The following is a 21,925-nucleotide window of genomic DNA, read 5'->3' as shown; positions in this document are numbered from 1 at the left end:
CCGAGCAGAACATGAGATTCGGCGAGCTCGGGAGAGCTTTGGTTGCGGCCAAGTCGATCAGCAGCCCGAAGAAAACGGCACGGAAGGCAGACACAGCCGCACGTCGAAATTCACAACAACAAGAAGTCGAAGGCTCACAACGAGGTGCTTTTTGTTTGACCGAGATTCGTAAACAAGATACATAAATGCGACATCGTCCGTGACCCGGTACGGCACTCGCATACTTTTAGAGTTCATGCGAGGGACACGCACAAATGTCGATGTCAATCTTATCAATCGAGGATCTTTGGTGACATTCGTTAGAGTGACGCGCGAGTGCATGAGCCAGATTGTGGCTTGTGGGGGCGAAACTGCCATTTGCCAGAGCCGTCGCCGCGACCTTCGACTTTCTGTTGTACTTCTCCTCTTCCCATCCGCGTTCAAATCGCCCAAGACTTTCGAATTCAAGAATCACTGCAACAATTGCTCGCTAGCTTTGTTCTCTTCATACCTACGGAATTTCGTCGAAGTGAATCTACGCATTGTCTCGCAAAGGGGGCTCTTACGGAGAAAGAACCTTTCCCTTCCTTTATCTTTATCTGATCGATCTTCTCGTGAGTCTCCAACGCCCCGCCATCGGCACAATGACGCTCGACTTTCTTCGCGTCTTCAGATCTCGAATCTCGAGGGTCGCTTTTGCAGTCGCATCTTGCTGACAACTGTTTCTCTGCAGCGACTTCTACACACTTCGCCAACATGCCTCGTCGCCATTCGTTGTCGTCCTTCACCATGACGACTCACACACACAAACATATTCCTACCTCGGCTACATCACATCCCGACAACCCCATTCCCACAGAACCCGTCTCAATTCCGCAAGGAACTATGTCGCCCTCCAAGCGATCCGTCCACTCACAATCACAATCGCCACGCTCATCTGGCGACTCACTCGGCGACTCAATGGCCTGGTCCGAGGGAACTCTCGAGTCTGGAATCTCCACACCCTCGACCGAATTGTACGATCAGTTTGAAGACATGACTCCTAAAGACAAAAAGAGCTCGAATGAAACAGAGGGCACCAAGCGTCGCGCCTCGACCCATCTGATTACATCGTCGTCCGATGACATTCGCAAGCTGCTTGGCACTGGAGAAACTGGTACCGCCTTCTTGCAAAACTACTGCTGTGGAGCCGCCGCAAACTGCTGCAAACTCAAGGTCCTTCGTCCCGACACGACTCAACCTGGTTTTATCCCCGTTGTCCTACCCGACAATGACGCTTTCCGAGCCTTGAACCTCAAAATCAACGCATTGACTCTTGATACTGGCTTGAGCGAGCTTGTAGAACTTCCAAAGCCCAAATATTCGCTCGAATCTGTCTCAAAGGACGAGGCCAACAGTCACCACAGCACCGTCGACGTTCACCCGCCGACTTTCGTCCAGCCCCACCCGCCATATGATGTCTACTCTGCACCAGTATTCCACGCTCGTCAGCTCACTAACGAGGGAGCCGAGAAGCGCACTGTACACTTTGATATCGACATTACTGATTACCCAAAGGAAGGTGATATCGACTTTAAAGTCGGTGGCGCTGTTGGTATCTGTCCTCCTAACGACGCCGACGTCGTCGACAGCATTTTCAACAGGATTGGTACACCCAAGTTCCTCCGCGACAAAGCCGTGATGCTCAAGACTGAAGGAGGCCGTTGGCCTACAATCTGGGGAGACGAAAAGCCTCGTGAGTTGCTCACCACACGTAGAGAGCTTCTGACGTGGTGTGTCGACATTGCGTCCTCCGCACCAACCAAGCAACTTTTCCGTGTTCTGGGTGAGTATGCAGACGCAAAGAATGAGCGCAAGATTCTCGAATATATGGCTAGTGCACAAGGACAAGGTGCTTTCTGCGACCTTCGTGTCGGACCTAACATTACTCTTCTCCAACTTCTTGAGGCCTTCCCCTCATCCAGACCTCCGTTCGAGATGCTACTGGGTTGCTTGAACCAGCTTATGCCTCGATTCTACTCTCTTTCCAACGACCCACACGTATCTTCAGACAGAGAAGGACTTGCAGGAAGACGTCTCATCGAGTTTGCAGTCACAGTCCATGAGAACCAAAACTGGGATGGAAAGATGCGTACTGGAGTCGGTTCTGGCTATCTCGAGCGTGTCGCCCGCCGCTTCATCGATGCCGAGAAGAAAGCCAAGCAGTCTGGTGGTGAAGTTGAGATGCCAAGCGTGCGCATCCCTATGTTCCGTGGATTGATGGCCAATCCCCTCTCCAAGAAGTTCAACTCGGATGGTCCAATGATCATGATCGGCGCTGGTGTGGGCATGGCCCCATTCCGTGGTTTCATCCTCAACCGTCTTCGCAATTCAAAGTGTGCCAACAAGATTTGGCTGATTCAAGGTGTCCGGGATTCCACCCTGGATGAGATCTATTCTGGAGAGCTGGGCGATCACGAGAAGGAAGTCAAGAAGGTCGTTCAGTCCCGTGCTAAGCCTCCACCAGTAAGTCAGGAAGATGCTGGAGTCGCTGACATCCAACCAAAGAAAGGTGGTGAGGTGACTGGCAAGGTCGTGTCGGAATCACAAGCGAACAAGGCAGCCAAGTACGTCCAAGATGAGGTCCGTCTACAAGCAGATATTGTCTGGTTTGTCATCAATGCTCTCGACGGCCGCATCTTTGTATGTGGAAGCTCGAGAGGCATGGGTGAAGGTGTAGAGGAAGCTCTCATCGATGTGGCCATGGACAAGGGTAACCTCAACTTCGAGGAGGCCAAAGATTTCTGGGCACAGAAGAGAGACGATGGTCAATACGTTGCTGTAAGTCTGACTATGTTGAAGCCTATTGAACATGAACTGATGTCCACAGGAAACCTGGTAAAAGTCTTCTAAGACCTTGGCAAGCTTTTTGCTTTTACAGCATGCTGCCAGGCTTCGCCAAACTTCTTTTCGCCTAATGTCGTTGGTATATGTGCGTTTGATTGATAGCGTTTTGTACTTGTCATTTTTGCCAGGGATACATCTCACGGGTTTATCAGAGCCACTCAAAGTGATGATGTTGGCCATTGGCTTGATCGGCGTTCTTGCTGTATATGCATGGTTGTGGGCTGGCCTGCACGAGGAAGAATCAAGTTGTTGCTCATGTTCACACAAAAGATGAACGGCATGTTGTCCAACCACAGCCTTTACAAATATCTAGAGAGAATGTACACACAGATGATCTATATGATTGTGTGCTCCCAACGTGTCCGGAGTTAAAAGTAGTACTGGTCTTACAAGGAGGTTACGGAGTTAGTGAGCTCTCACGAGCCAGGATTTCGGCCGAAGTGTTGTGACCATCAGGTAGATAAATAGGCATCTGGTCCACTTCCTCAACAACTTCAATTGACATCCATATCTTCGTTTCTCCATTTGCGTGCCAGCACATTCTGCTCCTAGTCCATATCGCTGGTTAGATTTGTGACCTTATCACATTCCACTTCAATCCTACCCACGATGGTCAAGACACTGCCATTTGGCTCATCAGGTCTCGAAGTCAACAGTCCAGGTTTCGGAGCCATGGGCTTATCTTTCGGACTCGGGACCAACTTGACATTCGACCAAGCCGAGCCCGTTCTCCTCAAGGCCATCGAACTGGGCTGCACATTCTGGGATACTGCTGTTGTTTACGCAGCAGGCATCAACGAGACCCTCCTGGGCGACTTCATCCGCAAGCACAATGTCCGCGACAAGGTCTTCATTGCCTCCAAATGCGGCTTTGCTGTTTTCGAAAAAGCAGGAGTTACAAACTCTGCCGAACACATTGAGAAATACATCAATGGTACCATTGAGCGACTGGGCTTTACACCAGATCTGTACTATCTGCATCGCATTGATCCCAATACCCCTCTGGAAGAGTCCATCCCTGCTCTGGATCAGCTCCGCAAGACTGGAAAGACGAGATTTATAGGTCTTTCCGAGTGTTCGGCAAGCACATTGAGAAAGGCAAATGCCATTGCTAGGATTGATGCTGTGCAAGCCGAGTACTCTGCTTTTGAGACTGTTCACGAGACCGATGGGCTGATTGATGCGACTCGAGAGTTGGGGGTTGCGTATGTGGCGTATAGTCCCTTGGGTCATGGATGGTTGGTCGATGAGTTTCCCTTCAAGACCCCTGATGACTTTGCCGCCGATGATTTCCGTCGTACTTGTGAGTTGGCTTTTTTTCCCCCTTGGGAAGTTTTCCTGCATTGATTATCACCGCCATTTTTGCCATGAATCTGTAACTAACTCTTTTTCCAAAGCACCAAAATTCCAAGGCGACAATTTTTACAAGAATAGAGATATCGTCGAGGAGATCAAGAAATTGGCCAACAAGAAGGGATGCAGCATCACGCAGGTCGCTCTTGCTTGGGTGGCCGCTCAAGGCTTCATCGCGATCCCTGGCACTACCAAGGCACACCGACTAGAAGAGAATTGGGCTTCGAGAGACGTCGAGTTGACCGCAGAGGAAAAGGTCGAGATGAGAAGGATCATTGACAATGCAAAGCCTCATGGTAACAGATACAGTGAGGCTAACCAGAAGCTGGTAGGACACTAGAATGAGAGAAAGCAATGAATATAGTGAAGGGGGAGATGCAGGTAAAGTGATATAGATTCAAAAATATGAACAGAGAAAGTAAAGGACTTCAGCCAAGTATAATTCCGCAGGCTCTTTTGTCAATCGTCATGTCGTGGGTATCTTTAGATCAGAGCAGCAGCGACAAGGCCGCCAGCGGCATAGGTGACGGCATTCGAAAGCCAAGAGTCGACGCGACCAGCAGCAGCACCCGATGAAGTAGCAGTGCTCGATCCACTGCTTTGCGAGCCAGAAGCAGTAGACGACGAAGAAGAAGAGCTAGCACTCTTGCTTCCACTAGCCGAAGACGAAGTCGCCGACGCAGCACCCGACGAGGCAGTAGCACCACGGCTAAGGGATGTAGGTGACGAAGCGGCAGAACAGGTTCCAGCAGTGTTTTGAGCGCAGCAGGCAGCATTGCCAGAGCTGTCTTGGCCACAGTAGCTACCGCTGGCACAGAGACCGGCGGGGCAGCAGGTGTACTCGCTGCTGTCGAAGCAGACACCGTTGCAGGTTGATTGACCTGCTGCGCAAGAGGGTGCGGCTGAGGAGGTGGAGGTTTTCATGCTGCCGCTTGCGCTGGTGCTCATTGAGGTGGTGCTTTGTGCCGCAGCGAAGGCTGCGAGAGCTGTGACGACGATGAAGCGCATGTTGAGTGGGTATAGTGGATGATTGATTTCGTAAAGATTGGCAAGGTGAAGTGCGTGGTAGAGAAAGATTCGCAATGGAAAGGTGGAAAGATGGAAAGACCTACGGCGATCGATGTTTATGTAACAACCTTAGCCTTGGTGTGGCAGTGCTGTTTTTACGAACATGACAGGGCCTACTGCCAAGTTGTGTACCTGATAGGTTTGCATGGATTGAAGGATGATCGTCATTGTCACAGATATTTTTGAGTGTTTCGGCAACAGGCCGCCTTATCGCCGTTGCTATCGCGCCGCGTGGCATCCCAACGACTCAGCCCTGTTGGTGGGGCGTCGTAGTTTTGGTCACGCTAGTGATGTGATGTCGAACTTCCTTTCATGCATTTTGGAGTTGTTGCTCATGCTTCTCTGCTGTTCAACAGCTGGAGAGAGTTGTGTCTTTGACGTAGATGCTTCGAGAATTGCAAGACTCTGTTATAGGAAGTCATGTCCAAAGCCGATGTCATGGCTGACGAGGGTCAAGAGTTGTTGATGGCTTCTGAGTGAGATTCCTTGGGTATGCGAAAGAGCAGCAAACATATCAAGTGGTCAATTGAGGGACGCAGACCTCGTGTCACCTCAGAGGTTGTGTCTGATAGTAGGTTTTCAAGATGGAGTAATGTGCAAGATCCATCGACAAAGGCAAGTGAACAGAGTGCAGCAGAAAGTCTTGCTTACTTTTACTCCTGTCTTGAATTCACATGAATTGTGGTCAGTTGTTTTGAGGGCAGGTGTTGATTGCGCCTTCCGTGTTTGCGCGCCTTCCTTTCACGATCAATACCAGCTTTCCTTGGCTGCCCTTCTTTGTCTGTCTTCACATATTGTTTCCAACTCTTTATTTGGTCGACCATGACCACTTCGTGTTCGTACAACACTACCTCTCTCTTCTCACTTCGTCCTCAAGCCATCCGTCCTTTACTTCATCGCTGCGCTTCTGCGGAACGACTCAATCTCTGGGTTCCATCTGCGCAACAGAACGAGCGTGGTCACACACAACCCTTTCCTTTCGAGCATTACATCCAAGGCATCGGCACCATCATCACTTCTGCCAATCACATCAACGAAATCTTCGCCGACATGTCTTCGGATACCCCATCTGGTGACCCTTGGGCCATCGTCGAACCATCTTCAGTCGAACAAGACATAACTCCTCCTACCATCGCTGACGCCGCTGAGGCTGTCGTCGCCGAGCAACCCACCGAGGGAGCCACTAGTGAAACTCCTGCTGACGCTCTTTCCACTCCGGTCACCGAAGTGCGCAAATCCTCGCTTGCCGATCTTGCCAACGGAGACCTTCATGTAGTCAAGGCCCATCTAGCTGAACGTCTGGGCCCTCATAGACTTCTCTCTCGCTTCAGCAGTACCAGCCAAAAGTCCGACACTGAGCTCAACGGCGCTACTGCTGTCACCAACAGCATCGCCCCTAACACCAATGTTTTTGAGCCCGATGGTGCTGCATCAATCGTCGACGATTCGACTTCCGTCGCCTCAACCAATGTTGTGGCCACCAAGGACGAAAGCACTCAGACTGCTCCTGATACAGATGCTTCCAAGCTCTTCAGAGCCACACCTGCCAGCTCTGTGACCGATGGCGACAAGTCTCTCGTTCACTCTCCTGACATCTCTCCTCGTGCTGTGCGCAAAGCTCCTCCTCACCACAGACTGAAGACTTTGACCTTGGCCCAAGACGTCTCTCCCGACCCGGCTGCTAAGTCGTCTACCAGTGACGAAGGCCCTGCAACCCCCGTCGCTACCGCCATCGAGCTCGAGCCTGTTATCATTCAGAACACTCCACCCGCACCTCCTGCTATCAAGGATGATGACAACAACGAGTCCGACACTTCAAGTGTTATCATGACCGAATTCCCCAGCTCGTTGTCTAACAAGGAAAAGAACCTTGATCCCAAGGCCGAAGCGTGGGTTCCTGATGACACCGTTGGTCCCCTTCCACCATCCCGTCCTGAGTCGCCGCTTAGCGTCAGCCGTGACTCCGAGGCATTCTTCATCAATGAATGCTGCCCCGTGCCAGGCGATTGGTCTGTGCCTACAAAAATCGGAAGCTTCGCCAAAGGCATCCTTTTCGATGGTCTCATGGTTGGTAACGTTTACAAGACAGTTCTGGCCCATTACTCCCACTATTTCGCTACTGCTTTTGCTTCGGGCAAGGAAGAAGAGCTCGATCGCGTCTTAAAGAACTTTTCTTTTGATGTGTTCCGTCAGTGGATCTTCGGCCGCAACGAACTTCCCGTCAAGTCTAGCGATGACCTTAAGGTTCTTGTCCAACTCTGGCGCTTCGCTGCACGCATTCAGGCCCCTCTCTTCGCCAACACCGTCGCCAATGCCATAGTGAAGAAGGCCATCACCGCCGACGACATCATCGATGCTGGTGACGAGATCGATGCTCTTCTGCAGATGGTCAGTGTCAACAACACCTTCCGCCTCCTCATCAGCCACGTCGTCATCCTTCGCGACATCCAGCCTGACGAGAAGTGGCCAAAGTCGCTTATCTTGTCAGTCTTGAACTGCTGGGAGATGGGCAAGAACACATACGATGACATTCAGCGCTGCTCTCAGACTCCTTGCATCTATCACCTCCACTCGTCGGACCACACTTGCATGTCCGAGTAGAAGCTCAACACGAGGTGCAACACAGTATTGTGTTGCAGGCAGTGGTTGGTCATATCCATCTTTGAGAATCAGGATGGGGAAGGGGACGGAATTGTGAATCTTTCGGACGACAGGACGAGAAAAAGAAGCTTGTACATTAGTGATAATCTGCGTTTCGTAGCTTCTCCAAAACGCAATTCTACATCTTGATTTGTCGTGCTCATTAGACATTTAATTACCAGTGACTTTGAGATGATGTATATAGCTTGCTCTTCTTGAGGCATAGCTAGAAACTTTGCAAATCCCGGTCATCAACATGGGTTCTCCACGATTGACAGCAAGAGAAGGTTAGGGCGAAGAAGGATCGCGGCTTTTTTACGGCGCATCAATGTTGTTGTCTGCCAAGTTTTTAGGACTTCCATATCTCCATCCTTCTCAATCCTTGATCTCAACGATGCTCAGATTGACAGTAAAGCATGCCTCCTTTTGTCCATACTGACCAGACGGTCGTGCTGGAGGTTTTGCCGCATTCGATAACATGCGGCCCCCAACGCTCGGTCCCGAGTTTTGAGTCACCTCCGAGTTTCAAGCGCAAGAACACAATCTCGACCGTTATAGTCACACACCAAAATGTAGGAATGTACTGATAATCACTCGAAACAAGCATCAAAAAGTTATCGCCAAGCGGCGCCACTGAGTGACAGGTGCATGTTGAATCAGGGCATGCAAAACGTCAGTCGTGTAACATCGGACAAAATCCGGAACAGCTCGGTGATGGCGACTATGGGCTTCTGGATAAATTGACCACAGGCGCCACTGATGAAGGACAGCAGAATTGATCAACCAATTGTCTCGTCACCACTCCGTAATCTTGAGCCGTCGACGATACTCGAGTACTCTGTCGCCTCTTTTTCGAAAATGCTTTTAACACGCACTGGTACCTTCTGTCCTAGAGAGCCTTATTCTCATCATTGTCGGAAAGCAACGAAATCGCGAGAGATGAATACCACCGTCAACCACATTTACGCTATTGCGTTGTCGAACCCTGCTTCGGCAGGCTCGCCTACCTGGGCCATTTCTGTTCAACCCATGAAGCAAAAACGACTGTTCTTCCATGAACACCCTCATACTTCTGTCTTCCTGTCCAACGATGCAGACAACAGCCAACGACGAAACAGCGACGGTTTCAAAGGCGAGGAACTGCTAGTCAAACTCCTTATCGGTGAAAACAACGTCAAGAACATTGGCGAACGTGTTCAACAGGTTCTGTCAAAAACCGACAAGACACAACCCTCAGAATCATGGCTTCGTTCTGCTATCATCGCACTACAGTCCGAATACCTCTGCAACAGATTCAACATCGATGACTTCCAGCAAATGGCAACTCAGACTCTGCAATCACAACAGCAACACCACGAAACCGTCGCCATCGAAGTAGACTTTTTGTCCGAACTAGGACGCACCAAGTCAGTTGAAGAGATGCATGAGACGAGAGAAAAGGCAATGAAGCAGAAGAAAGAGTCAGGTTTCTTCGGCTTCAGAATTTCGAGACCGCAGAATATGCCGAACAGGGTCAGGAGGGTCAATTCTTGGGAACGACAGGATGATGCGTATGGAGGCTTGATGTGATGGAGAAGACGCGGGATGAAAGAGTGGGGATGGTAATGGTTGCGTCAGGGGACATGCGGGGCAGTCGTGATGAGGGCATCACATGCCGTGCAATGGGTTCTGCCGCCTCGTTAAGTTTAATGTGTTATGACTGGGGATTGATATCAGGAGGGTATAAGACACATCCATATGGATACTCTGTATTGGAGACAGGAAATAATGAAAGATCGCATGACTACAGAACACAAAGCGCATAAAATGGAAGTCTCGTTAGCGATCATCGCCCTTTGAAGCATCCGCACTTATGTAACAATGATGCCAGCGACAATTCATATACAACTACAACTACACCTCCTCTTTCTCAGAACGATCCATCAACTCCAAAACCACCACAAACAACCATGTCCTCGAACCTCAAACCCCTGATCCTCCACGCCCACACCACCGGCCCAAACCCCATAAAAATCGCCATCGCCCTCGAAAAGCTTTCCCTCCCCTACACCATCAAACTCTGGGAGTTTGGCGACAATCCCGAAAACGGCTTGAAAGGTACAAAATTCTTAGCCATTAACGAAAATGGACGTGTTCCTGCGCTTGAAGACCCTAACTCTGGAGTTGTTTCTTGGGAGTCTGGAGCTGTGATGAACTATATCAGAAGAAAGTATGATAAAGAGAATCAGTTGGGGCCAAAAGGAAAGACAGAGCAAGATATTGTGGATTTTGAAAAGTGGGAGTACTTTTTGCTTACGACGGTGGGGCCTATGACTGGGCAGACGAATTGGTATAGGTATGTGTGATATTCTGCTTCTTGTTGTCAAGGTATAGTCATAGGGTTTACTGACTCCTGGCAATAGACATTACAATGAGGTCAAGAATGAGGATGCTCTGAACCGCTATGCCGCGCAGACATACCGCTGCTACCAGGTTCTCGAGGGCCAGCTCAAGAAGACTAATGGTGAGAGTATCTTGCCTGGTGGATATACGGCTGTGGATGCACACTTTGAGCCTTGGATCCGTCAACATGCTTACGCTCAGTTGAGTCTTGATGAATACCCCATGGTGTCGAAGTGGCTGAAGAAGTACGGAGAGACGGAGGAGGTCAAGGCTGCATACAAGAAGATCCAAGACGCGGCTTCGTAAAGTGTATTCAGAGAAGGAAAATTATAGATTCAAGACCAGCCGGTCTAATCGAGTATTGTACATCTTCTACGTCCATAACTATTGACAAATAATCTCAAAAGCAAGATACGAAGTGCCAGATGGTGGGTTACCACAGCCAAGCGAATCTCCAACATTGATTCCTCCCACGGGCCATCCATGCATCTGGTTTGAGAGTACAATACCACAACCTTGTTGACTGTGACCAACGATGTAACCTATTACTTGTCAGAAGATCCTCTTGAAAAGTGATGAACTAGCAAACTTACATCCAACTGTTCCTGTCTTGGGCGTTGCAGTCAAACTTGCTGTCAAGGCTCCACCAAACTGCAGTCCCGTGCTTGGGATTGTGCATTGAGCTTCTGTGACGCTGAAAGAGACGGTTGTACCTGCGCTACCATCTGTGGGTGGAGGCTTGAACGCTGTTAGCATCTTCATCAAGAAGAATGAGGTCAAGGACGGCTTACAGTGTTCGGTGCGACGCAGGTGTATTGACTGTATAACGTGACTTTTGCTGATGCAGGACCGCCTCTTGTGGTAGTGGTTCCGCCACCTCCACCACCACCGCCGCCGTTCTTGCGGACTTCTAGAATAGGAATGGCATTGGCGGATATCGTAAGAAGAGAAACCATAAGTGGTGTCCAGGAAGAGAAATGCATTTTGAGGAGGAAATTGTGAATTAAAGTGGACTGAAGCTATGAATGCTTGAGGCTCAGGTATGCAGCTGATGATGAGCAGTTCACCAGATGTGCTTTACCTCTTCTTATATCTATTTTCTGAAAGTCTAGAGTTTCCATGATATCGTAAAGCGCAATCGTTGAGTCCGAGATCGTCCCAGGGCATGGTTAGAGCTGTTCTCACAGCTGATGCTACGTTCGGTGGTCATTCCTTCCTTGACGGTCGAGACTTCCATATGTACGGTCGGAAACATCCTTCGGGACAAGTAGACACCTGAATTAGCATGCTTTGATCGTTTTGGGTCATTGCCACCCCATGCGACCTGCCTGTTCCTGTAAGATACTTGACCTGAACGTGTATAAGACTTTCAGCACCTGCAGCCACTTCTTCGGAGCTGAATAGCTGGATGTCAGCGAGCCAAGAGGCTAGACCTCGTAGCAATGTATACAAGGTACATTTAACACCAGTAGGTTACGTGAGGGCTGAGCCACAGGATCTCACCTCGTATTCAAAGAGCGAGCAGCGGAGTTTATATGGTAGATACGGGTACTCAGCTGCGAGGATCTCCAGTCTGGAATTCATAACGAAGATATTCTGACGTGAAACAAATAGCGCTAGAGGGTGAGCGCCTTCTCAAAGAATGATTATAGGCAATGACTACATGTGGTTAGACACAAACCTTGCCCACACACGAACAGAGTTCAGCTCGGCCCCGCACTCGCCCAACCCGACCTCTGACCTTGTGGCCTAATGTTCTTGGCCTTGTGAACCGAACATATTCGGTGTCTCCAATAAAATCATTCTTCCTTTGCTCTCTGGATTCTCTCGTTGTAACGACCTCTGACTTTGGCATACCAAGCTAATTGAAAGAGTGTGAGTCCTCCGACGACCAGACATGTATAGTTCATGTTTGCAGCTACAGCACAGTGTTAGCATGTTTGGCCTGTCTACAGATTTGTAGTAGATAAGAAAACTTACCAGTGACAGGTTTGTAGTAGGGGAACGAAAAGAAGACGATTGCAAAAGCCAACCAGCATACAGTGATTATGTTGACAAAGAATCCCTTCGTCCCATGCATGTGAAACACGCCCTTATACATGTTTTTTCTACCAGTCAGTAGGTTGGTCAATACAGGGACCATGTATGCACAGTTGTTGATTGTGACAGCTGAGCCGAGTAGAGAGTTGAACGCCGTACTCGAGCCCAAATACAGACAACCAAGCGCAGCCACGATGGCTGTGACTGCTAACTGTGCGTTCATAGGCATCTGCAGTCGATGGTTGACTTTCGACCAAGTGTTCGAGAAAGGTATCGCGCCATCGCGGGAGAAAGCCCAGAACATTCTTCCTGTCGAAAGTTGCGATGATATAACACACGGTCCCAATGCAATAAAGAGAATAAAGGTCAAGCCAAAAGCTCCTCCAGCGTTCCGTGTGACTTGTCGGAAGAGTTCTGCAAGAGGCAAACCAGTATTTGTACTCGACAAAGCAGCATAGTCTTGAACGGAAAACATCAGAGCAATGAGATAAGTTATGCCAGTGACAAAGGCAATAACAAGAGTAATTGCGATGGCGAGTGGCGCATTCCTAGATGGGTTCGGCATCTCTTCTGTCAAGTGCGTGACACCGTCGAGACCACCCAAGCTATAGAGAGGGTTGACAAGACCAGTAATAAAGCAAATGACCTGGTTTTCCCATCCAGTCTCGTTGATCCATGTACGAAATACAAACTCGGAATCCTGATGTGTAGGAGCGCAAGCAACAACTGTGATCATCACCACAAACCAGCCTATCTGGAGATAGAACAGCGAGAACTTGTTGAGCGCTGGGATGATTCGATTGCCCCAGATCACGATTGCGGCCGTTATAAGGTTCAAGACCTGGTACACCAGAAAGGTCTGCCAGGTTCTGATGGTCATGCTTGGATGGTAGAGAGCTACAAGTGCCATTAAGTTTTGCGCATAGATCAGGTTCGTCGATGCCGTTGTAAATATCCAGCCCGCAATGGTGAAATAGCCAGTTTGGAAACTGAGGAAGCCTCTATATCTCTCTGGGGACACTGCAGCAATCCAGTGATACATCCCGCCGCTCGTCGGGTAGGAAGACACGAATTCGGCCAATGAGGCGCCCAAGAAAGATTGTAATACGGCGATTAGGATGAACCCATAGATCACTGCTCCAGGTCCTCCAGCTCCTATCTCAGTTGCTAGGCCCAGGCCGAGTCCTGTCCAAGATATTGTACATGTTGAAGCCAGGCCGATCAGACTCAACATACTGAAATGGCGTGTGAGCTCCTGAGTGTGTCCTTGACAGTATCAGCTACTTGTTGACTTCTGCGAACAGACATGGCGAACCCATTTGTTGAAGCCTCAGGTCGTCTGCATTGTATACCTCGCCCTTGGCTTCGCTGTGTACGTCCAGAGCGATGATGCTCGGATCATTCTGTTTCTCTGCCATATTCTCGATGGCAAAATTCTGGGTGAAGGACGCATGGAATATTCAGAGGCTGCAACAACTTATCTGTTCAATCTAGTTTGCCGGCAAAATACTATCATGTCGAGTGCTAGAGTGGCCGGCCGGGCAATGATAGCGAGGCGACTCGGGCGAATCAGTGGCCGCCTAGCGCGATGTGACGCGCTCTGCAGATCTGCTACTGTACTATCTTGCATGGCTCCCAGTCTAGCAGGTCTAATTATCATGACCAGATAAGCGTATGAGAGGGTACGAAGTTGCATCCTTCGTCGCGGCAAAAAAAGGACACGGTCGCAGCCGACAGTTTGCCCGACCCCGCCGAAGAGCTCACAGGGCTGATGAAACTCCAACCAACCTCGCCCCTTCGGTTACAATCAACCCGAATATACCAGATTGGCCTATCATCACGTCGCATTGTAGCTTGGCCGGCATAATGATACGCAGTAGCCATGGCGATCATGGCTGAGTCTCGTGCCAATTCCTGAATTGACACAGTATACAAGAACATGGTGATTTCCAATGATATGCCATTGTCAAATAGTGACAAGTATCATCAATGCTATCTCGTGGTCGGGTTCTCGCAGCATTCGCAGTATGCCTCAATCAGGCATCATGCTCATATGTCAGCTCACTTTCAACCAATGCTCAGGAAGTGCTCAATCAGTCCATGAGCTGGATGGATGGATACTACGACATTGATGCTGGCTACCTCTACAGTCTGGATGCTGCAGCTGCTCTTCGACACGACACTCGTAGCTCAGCTTGGTATGCCGTTGGCCTATTGGCAAGAAACCAAGGAGACGACGTCAACAATGCCGAGAAGATCCTGACCAACATCGTTCAAGGACAGTATAAAGATCCTGCAGAGCAATGGTATGTATGACCTTGTAGTTGTACGGTTGAGATCAACTGCTGAGTAGATCAGGTTTGGTGATTACCAGCAAGAGCCCGAGGAACCCTATGTAGGAACCGCAGCATATCCAGCAAAAATTTACAACTCGTGGGATCCAAACTGGCGCGGCTTCGTTGGAACCACGTTCATCATCGGTCTAGAGGAGTTCTCACACCTTCTGAGTAAGAATGTTACAGACCTCTTACTTGAATCTCTACACAACTCCACCATTGGCGACTCGTATCGAGTCGGTGGTGTCGACGATGACAACCTGTATCCAGCTTACAGCAATCCCTCGATTATGCGAGCATTCGTGTCAGGCTGGACTGGACGTCGTCTCAATGACTCAAATTTCACCATGGCCGGCGAACAGTATGCCCAGGAGATTGTTGACCTCTTCAACCGTGCTGATACTCTATCTGAGTTCAACAGCGGCACGTATACAGGAGTATCGCTCTTCGGGTTGACTCTCTGGGCCAAATACCTTCCCGCTGACTCTATCATGACTCGCTACGGAGAACGCATGATCAAGGCTACGTGGGATGCTGTTGGTCAATTATGGCATCCTGAACTCAAGAACATGGCAGGGCCCTGGGATAGATCATATGGCTTTGACATGAATAGATACTTCAGTCTCATGGCTCTGTGGTTCTGGATCATCATGGGCAAAGACAAGTCATCGCTCATCTCTCGTCCACAAGTCATGTCACACAGCGCCGACTTTGCTTATGGACCTCTCTTTGCCATATTAGGCGAGTTCCAGTCATCAATGGTTCCCGATGACGTTCTGGAGGCTTTGAAAAGCTTCAGTGGTGAACATACTTTTACTTCTTCCACCTACTCCCCACCTTTCGATACATACCCACGAAATATCACGAGCTGGTTGGCCCCAAACATCAGCATTGGTGCTGAGACTTTTGACGAGAATGTTGTTGGCGGACCGGCGATCAACCCAAGCACTTTCAATCCTGCTGTGATACAGTGGAATACTGGTGCTGGTATCGGCTTCATCACAGTGTGTAGCTCCTTTCTCATGAAGTATCTTTGCTAATTTTACACAGTTACACGCCAGCGAAAACGCAACCACAGCTGTTGTCTCTCCAAATCGCCTCGAACTATCCTATCCATATGGCAACAGCTCTTCAATCTTCAGCCTTCTTGTCTCGACTTTTGCCAACAAGCGGAATGTTGCAAGCTGGAATGACATTCAAGGTGCGAACGTCAGTGTCTCTACCAATGCAGACGCATCGTACGCAGTCACCTTCGCTGGCGCATATGGTGGTCAAGACACGGTGATCAACGACTTTGAGTATTGGAATATCAGCTACACCATGCCTACTAATTTCACAGGCGTTCCAAGGTTAGTGTTGGATATTGAGCTATGGTGAGGCGGGTATGGATCTGTTCAGAGCGATTGGTTCCTGCGTCTGCATCGGAAGGGGAATGAGGATGGGGTGTGGTAACGTTCTGACAGGCCACAGCCTACTGATCACTAGTTTGGTGGCATGTTGCAATATCGATGTTAGACGTATTACCCTATGATCGCTATTATATATCTTATGAGAGATCTACCATTCCAACCTAAGATATTGTCTGATTCTCCAAAACTGGTGGTAGGAACTTCGCTAGTCCTTGCTGGGTGCGATGGTGCGCAAAGAAAGAAAACAGAATTTGAGCTCTCTCCCTACTGCTACCACTTTTTTTTGACATCATTTCTTGCTTTTACAGAGTTATACAGTTCTACAGATTAAGTGGCACAGAAGCAGATATTCTAATCGCAGGGGGATGTGAAATTGAGATGCAGGGTGACACAAGCAGCAAAGCGACAGATGAAACGATGACGTCGAGTAAGTCAGAGCGACTTTCCCAAACAGCATCATTTCAATGTTCACTTTTGTCGTGACATACACAAATACTGTCGCAACATGTCGCAAACTACCGAGCCGCTACTGCAGCGCCCGCTATATGGCAAGTATCAGATGAATGAGCCAATGCGCCTTATACTAATGCCAGCACAGTGTTTGACCTCCCTCAGGAACTTCTCTCCACGCTCGAGCTCAAGCCCCAAAACAATGCTGCCATTGCCGTACCCGAAGAGACAGAACTGCTAGCCGCTAGCAACAGCAAGAGAAGCGAGACCGAAGATGGAGCACCGTCGTCAGCAACGTCATGTGGACTGTGTGGGCTGTCATTTCGCAGTGTGCAAGAGCAGAGGAGTCATGTGCGCAGTGATCTGCATGGCTACAACATGAAGCAAAAGATGCGCGGTCTGAAACCTGTGGGCGAGAACGACTTTGAGCGGCTGGTAGGGGATCTGGACGAGAGCATCTCAGGCAGCGACAGTGAAGACTCGGCCAGCAGCGATGAAGATGGCAAGAAAGACACAACCCTGAGTGCCTTGCTCAAGAAGCAGGCAAACATTGCAGATCCTGACTTTGACGACTTTACAACTACAAAGACAAAGGTGGGCGCAGGCAAACCACCGCTTTTGTGGTTCTCGTCATCCAAGCTACCTTCGAATGTCGCTCTCGGTGTCTACAGAACTCTTCTGCCTCCCGCCGTACAAGTCGGAGATGCGGCTACCATCCTCCAGACCATCAAGGACAAGCAACTCTCTCCCAAGCCTCCACCAACACAACCCACCTCGGCTCCTACTGCAGACTCAGGAGGCGTCCCTCTGCCTCGCTCTCTACAACCAGATACTTCTGCCGCCGGCCCTCATTACTTCCTCTGCATGATTGGTGGTGGCCACTTTGCCGCCATGGTTGTGTCTCTGACGCCAAAAATGACAAAGAAGGCTGGTGTTGAGGATCGTGCTGCCACTGTTCTCGCACACAAGACTTTCCATCGCTACACAACTCGTCGCAAACAAGGTGGTTCACAATCTGCCAATGATAGCTCCAAGGGTAATGCGCACTCTGCTGGTGCTGGCATTCGTCGCTACAATGAGGCAGCTCTGGTTGCAGAGGTCCGTCAGCTGCTGCAAGACTGGAAGGTCTGGATTGACAGCAGTGAACTTATCTTCGTCCGTGCTACTGGCACCACTAATCGTCGCACTTTGTTTGGCCCTTACGAGAACCAGGTCTTGACTTCCAGAGATCAGAGAATTAGGGGCTTCCCCTTCGCCACTCGTCGTGCAACTCAAGCCGAGCTGATGCGTTCTTTTGTCGAGCTTACCAGGGTAAAAGTGTCTACCATTGACGAAGCTGCCATTGCAAGGAAAGCTGAAGAGGAAGAAGCTGCTCGTCAAGCTGCCGAAGCAAAGGCTGCTGCCAAACCTGCTGCGCAAAAACCCGCGAAGCCTAGCAAAGAGGATGAAGAGGCCATGCTCCACACTACCCAGCTACAAGCTCTCATTCGTCGTTCAAAAGCCCCTGGACTGGTGTCATACATCACATCCAACAACCTTTCACCGAATTTCACCTTCTTCCCCTCGGACAACCCGCAGAACCATCACGCACCTACGCCTTTGCATCTAGCTGCATCACTAAACGCTCCTGCTCTCATATCGTCGTTGTTACTGAAAGCAAAGGCCGACCCTACCATCAAGTCCGCAGAAGGGAAGACAGCTTTCGAAGTGGCAGGCGATCGCGCAACTAGAGACTCTTTCCGTCTGGCTCGCTCAGAATTGGGAGAGAGTGCATATGACTGGAACTTGGCAGGTGTACCAGCCGCGCTTTCAAGAGCCGACTACAATGCTCGTGTACAGCGTGAAAAGGATGAAAAGGCAGCTGAAGATGCAGCAGAACAACAGCGACGGAAGACTGAAACCGAGCGACTGCGGAACGAAGACAAGATCAGAGAAGAGCAGGGCAAAGAGAAGAAATATGGCAAGGGCAAGACTTTGGCACAGATGCTACCAGAGAAGACAGCGCAAGAAAAGAGAGAAGAAGAGGCTAGAGGCATGACTCCTGAAATGCGTATGAAGCTCGAACGAGAACGAAGAGCTAGGGCTGCAGAGGCACGCTTCAAGGCTATGAGTGGAGGTAGGTAGATGATGCCGAGATCTTCAAGATATGGGTTCGCTCGACTTTTTCCAGTTGTCTTCCGTGGTTTTCGTGGGTGCACATTGTTTGAGCAAGTTTTGACTGGACACCAAACCACGCGCATGCCACACGACCCTGGATCGCCCAGTGGTTTACAGCCCAGTTATCTATAACAACCACATTTCAGGTCCCACACGCTTTTGAGACAGTACTTGCTGCATTGCGACATCGCACAAACAGGCCGCTTCTGCAGCTTGAGACGGACACTTTTTACACCGCGCCCTGGGCACATTCTGCATCGCGAGATAGGCGCATTCTGCATTGTGCTCCTGGCACCTGCTATATCACGAGACGAGCACTTCCAACGTCGCGCGAGGTGCACCTTCTGCGTCGAGAGCCGGGCACCCACGACTGACCTGGCTACACACGATCCCAAGTCAGCGACACCATCGTCAACATCCTCCTGACACAAATTGAAATCACCAACAGCAATCCTGGACCTTGCAGTGAAAGATGGCTTCCTTCCAATATGGCGTCTTCCCTCCCGACATCTGGCTCCTCATCTTACAGTCATGCCAAACAAAATCCCTCAAAAACCTCTGTCTAACCAACAAAAGCCTGTACGCTCTATCCTCAGAACAACTCCTCCAAACCCTAGTACTCGGCCAAAACATCCTCGGTACATACTCCCCCATAGACCCCAGCCTCGCCAACGCAACCCTCGTCAAAGACCCTGCAGCTTTCGGCCGCGCAGTGCTAGAAAACAAATACTTGCGTTGGCACAGGGCCGTCAAGACTGTGTTTGTGGTGTGGGGAAAACATCTTTATGTGACTAGGATTTCGGCATTGCCGTTGGTGTGTTTTTACATTACTCGGACGCATGCGCCGAGGGATTTGGTTAAGTATACGTGGAAGGTGTGGGTTAAGACGCCGGCGGTTGTTACGTTGTGGTCGCCGGAGGTGTGGCCTGTTAAACATGCTATTATGCACAATTTTGAGAATGAGTGTTGACCGAGGAGGAAGATGTGCATGAGCGGCTCGATCGCATATGGATGGTTGAGGTTGTAACCTCGGGGAAGTGTTTGCTTGAGGGTATCACACTGCGAAGATGGAATCGCTGGCTGTCATCGAAAAGAGATCGTACATTGTCGTTAGCTGAAGCCTGACCCTCACACTGGTCGAAGGCAAACATCACAGACTGGGAAAATCTTGAAAAGCTACCTGCTCAGAAGAGTTCACAATCATATTCAAAAGATTGCTAATATTATGTGGCCGAAGAAGCGGTCTTGGCTAGAACACAAAAAAAGGTCTACTGCGATGATTAAAGTTCCCATCGAAACTCATGACCAAACGACGACAAGAGATGACTTCTATAACTCCTAGAAACAGCTATACCCGAATCTTCAAGAGTGTTTCTATGGCGTTTCACTCGCTCACACTCCAGCCACTGAATAGAGTTAGGCATCAGATGGAGGGTTCGCAGATTCGGCAGTTCAGCCTTGAGTTCGGCTAGCTGTGCAAGTTCTTTGAATATGTTGTTTGCACATTCTGGCTAGCTTAGGTCTTCGTTGGTCGATGTTGCACATCCACAGTGAAGTTCACCGGTGATTCTTTATCTTGCTTCAGGCTTGCTATATTGAATTTCGTCCTTGTTGTCTCGAAGACGACGCAGAGTTGACAATGTTGACACCTGACTCTTTCCTCATTCTTGAAAGTGGTGAGCTAAGAGATGGCTGAATACTTCCAATCATTCACTACCTAGGCTCGGAAATGTTCTGAACGATGATACTTGTATTGAACCATCAAGGCGGAAACAAATTTGTGTGATGCGATTCTTCAAGACCAAGTCTCCGTGGACTGTCGATACCAGTCGCGCTGCACCACATGTACACCTCTGTTCTCAAGATCATCCAAAGCATAATCAACGTGACAGCATTTGACCAAGAAAGGCTTCTCTCCATCTCCAGTGAGCGTGAGTTTACGAAATGCAGGAAACGATCCTTCCTTCTGCACTGCGAGAGTCGAGATTTCGTCAAACAGCTGATGAGCTGGATCAGATTCTAAGCAAGCATCTGCACTAAGGCCAGAGTGAGCGGCTCTAGAATGCCAGGAGATGTATGAGGTGAACTTGAGCTCAAGATCTTCCAGGCTAGGAGGTAAGTTGGTATAGAATGGCTTGTCAAGCCTCGATCGTGAAAGACCGCTTGATTGCATGATCAACTCGACGGGAGCAGTAAGATGTGATAGTTTAGTGAAGGGTCGAAACAGTTCTCCAGTTCTAAAAGGCAATATCCAGTGTCTGTCCAATCCAAGGTCAAAGTGTAACTCTTGTAGCGTAGATCGCAAGGGTGCGAGGACTTCGAGGGATAGGTCCACTGCATCTGAAATATCACCCGTTCGCCTTAGAATGGTGCGCCAATATGGCTCGCACTTCGACCGTGCGGGTGCATAAATCAACCTTTCCAACTTTTTCGGCCATTGAAACAATGGAGATATTTGTTGAGTAAGAGGGCCACAATCCAGAAGTCTGAGATCTCGTACATTTGAGACCGCATGTTGTTCGTGTAGGGCATCCGGTATTGCGCTAGGGTATCGAAAAGCAGGTTGATCCGGACTAAGGAGATTCCGTATCACCAGGGTGTCAAGAGTTGGTAGGCTGAAGACCCTAAAGGTATCTTCCCAAGAATATCGATGTGGTAGGGAGAAGTCAAGAGAAGTTAGGGGTGGAGATGCGTTCTTGAGCATGGCTGTGGCCACCTTGAGAAATCTGACACTGAGATGAAAATCGTTGAGATGATGACATTCACATAACAGCATTGCAGTCCTGAAGATGAGATGGTCTTCGACTGGCTTCTCCCTTCCAAACAGTGCATTCTCGCCATCTTTGCCCACGTATTCGCTTAGCCAATGAAGCTCAATGGATCTAATCATCCGTCTCCAGTCGACCTGATACTTGCTCAGTAAGTCGTAGAACGCATATGGTCTGTGAATGACACCCATATGATTGTCCTCTTGGCTGGTTGGATATTTTGATCTGACCGTTCGAAGCAACAACTTACGAGCTTCTGTGCAGAACAGAGGGGAAACGCGCGAGAGGGTGACCAAGCTCTCCTGAGAGCAATATCTCATGACCTCCACCCAGATCTCTTGCGGAAACGTATTCTCATGGCGGTCCATGATTGTCATCATCATTAAACCATGGAGGCAAGGACGCCAACAAGCTTGCTTTGCCCGGACAGAAACAGCTTGTTCGGTCGGAGCTTGTG

At 49.5% G+C, this 21,925-nt stretch overlaps 11 protein-coding genes across 11 annotated transcripts; 7 read left to right on the top strand and 4 right to left on the bottom strand.

Moving 5' to 3' along the window:
• Positions 1–735: 735 nt before the first annotated feature.
• Positions 736–2,860, top strand: M437DRAFT_80505 (FAD binding protein; the record flags this gene model as incomplete). The annotated part of the gene is made up of 2 exons (XM_041027364.1): positions 736–2,799; positions 2,849–2,860. 2 exons carry the CDS (start codon positions 736–738, stop codon positions 2,858–2,860), a joined length of 2,076 nt encoding a protein of 691 aa, XP_040884897.1.
• Positions 2,861–3,474: 614 nt separating this feature from the next.
• M437DRAFT_36916 (putative aldo-keto reductase) lies at positions 3,475–4,558 on the top strand (the record flags this gene model as incomplete). Its single annotated transcript, XM_041019533.1, has 2 exons — positions 3,475–4,168; positions 4,263–4,558. The coding sequence occupies 2 exons, from the start codon at positions 3,475–3,477 to the stop codon at positions 4,556–4,558; spliced, it is 990 nt and encodes a 329-aa protein (XP_040884896.1).
• Positions 4,559–4,701: 143 nt separating this feature from the next.
• On the bottom strand, positions 4,702–5,226 carry M437DRAFT_62238 (uncharacterized protein; the record flags this gene model as incomplete). Its single annotated transcript, XM_041024038.1, has 1 exon — positions 4,702–5,226. The coding sequence occupies one exon, from the start codon at positions 5,224–5,226 to the stop codon at positions 4,702–4,704; it is 525 nt and encodes a 174-aa protein (XP_040884895.1).
• Positions 5,227–6,108: 882 nt separating this feature from the next.
• On the top strand, positions 6,109–7,887 carry M437DRAFT_80502 (uncharacterized protein; the record flags this gene model as incomplete). Its single annotated transcript, XM_041027363.1, has 1 exon — positions 6,109–7,887. One exon carries the CDS (start codon positions 6,109–6,111, stop codon positions 7,885–7,887), a length of 1,779 nt encoding a protein of 592 aa, XP_040884894.1.
• An 897-nt stretch (positions 7,888–8,784) lies between these two features.
• On the top strand, positions 8,785–9,495 carry M437DRAFT_62236 (uncharacterized protein; the record flags this gene model as incomplete). The annotated part of the gene is made up of 1 exon (XM_041024037.1): positions 8,785–9,495. The coding sequence occupies one exon, from the start codon at positions 8,785–8,787 to the stop codon at positions 9,493–9,495; it is 711 nt and encodes a 236-aa protein (XP_040884893.1).
• A 380-nt stretch (positions 9,496–9,875) lies between these two features.
• Positions 9,876–10,614, top strand: M437DRAFT_37280 (glutathione S-transferase; the record flags this gene model as incomplete). Its single annotated transcript, XM_041019600.1, has 2 exons — positions 9,876–10,261; positions 10,329–10,614. 2 exons carry the CDS (start codon positions 9,876–9,878, stop codon positions 10,612–10,614), a joined length of 672 nt encoding a protein of 223 aa, XP_040884892.1.
• A 78-nt stretch (positions 10,615–10,692) lies between these two features.
• On the bottom strand, positions 10,693–11,291 carry M437DRAFT_62234 (uncharacterized protein; the record flags this gene model as incomplete). The annotated part of the gene is made up of 3 exons (XM_041024036.1): positions 10,693–10,850; positions 10,902–11,046; positions 11,100–11,291. 3 exons carry the CDS (start codon positions 11,289–11,291, stop codon positions 10,693–10,695), a joined length of 495 nt encoding a protein of 164 aa, XP_040884891.1.
• Positions 11,292–12,107: 816 nt separating this feature from the next.
• Positions 12,108–13,766, bottom strand: M437DRAFT_36437 (amino acid permease; the record flags this gene model as incomplete). Its single annotated transcript, XM_041019450.1, has 3 exons — positions 12,108–12,226; positions 12,289–13,614; positions 13,664–13,766. 3 exons carry the CDS (start codon positions 13,764–13,766, stop codon positions 12,108–12,110), a joined length of 1,548 nt encoding a protein of 515 aa, XP_040884890.1.
• A 571-nt stretch (positions 13,767–14,337) lies between these two features.
• M437DRAFT_71647 (uncharacterized protein) lies at positions 14,338–16,061 on the top strand (the record flags this gene model as incomplete). Its single annotated transcript, XM_041025711.1, has 3 exons — positions 14,338–14,654; positions 14,707–15,688; positions 15,735–16,061. 3 exons carry the CDS (start codon positions 14,338–14,340, stop codon positions 16,059–16,061), a joined length of 1,626 nt encoding a protein of 541 aa, XP_040884889.1.
• A 537-nt stretch (positions 16,062–16,598) lies between these two features.
• M437DRAFT_71646 (uncharacterized protein) lies at positions 16,599–18,667 on the top strand (the record flags this gene model as incomplete). Its single annotated transcript, XM_041025710.1, has 2 exons — positions 16,599–16,641; positions 16,692–18,667. 2 exons carry the CDS (start codon positions 16,599–16,601, stop codon positions 18,665–18,667), a joined length of 2,019 nt encoding a protein of 672 aa, XP_040884888.1.
• Positions 18,668–20,495: 1,828 nt separating this feature from the next.
• M437DRAFT_37342 (uncharacterized protein) lies at positions 20,496–21,836 on the bottom strand (the record flags this gene model as incomplete). Its single annotated transcript, XM_041019610.1, has 1 exon — positions 20,496–21,836. The coding sequence occupies one exon, from the start codon at positions 21,834–21,836 to the stop codon at positions 20,496–20,498; it is 1,341 nt and encodes a 446-aa protein (XP_040884887.1).
• Between the last annotated feature and the right edge of the window lie 89 nt (positions 21,837–21,925).

The sequence above is a fragment of the Aureobasidium melanogenum genome, assembly GCF_000721775.1.
Source record: "Aureobasidium melanogenum CBS 110374 unplaced genomic scaffold scaffold_1, whole genome shotgun sequence".
Taxonomy (NCBI): Eukaryota; Fungi; Ascomycota; class Dothideomycetes; order Dothideales; family Saccotheciaceae; genus Aureobasidium; species Aureobasidium melanogenum.
Note: the sequence above shows the minus strand (reverse complement) of the source record. Positions and strands in the feature narration are given on the sequence as shown.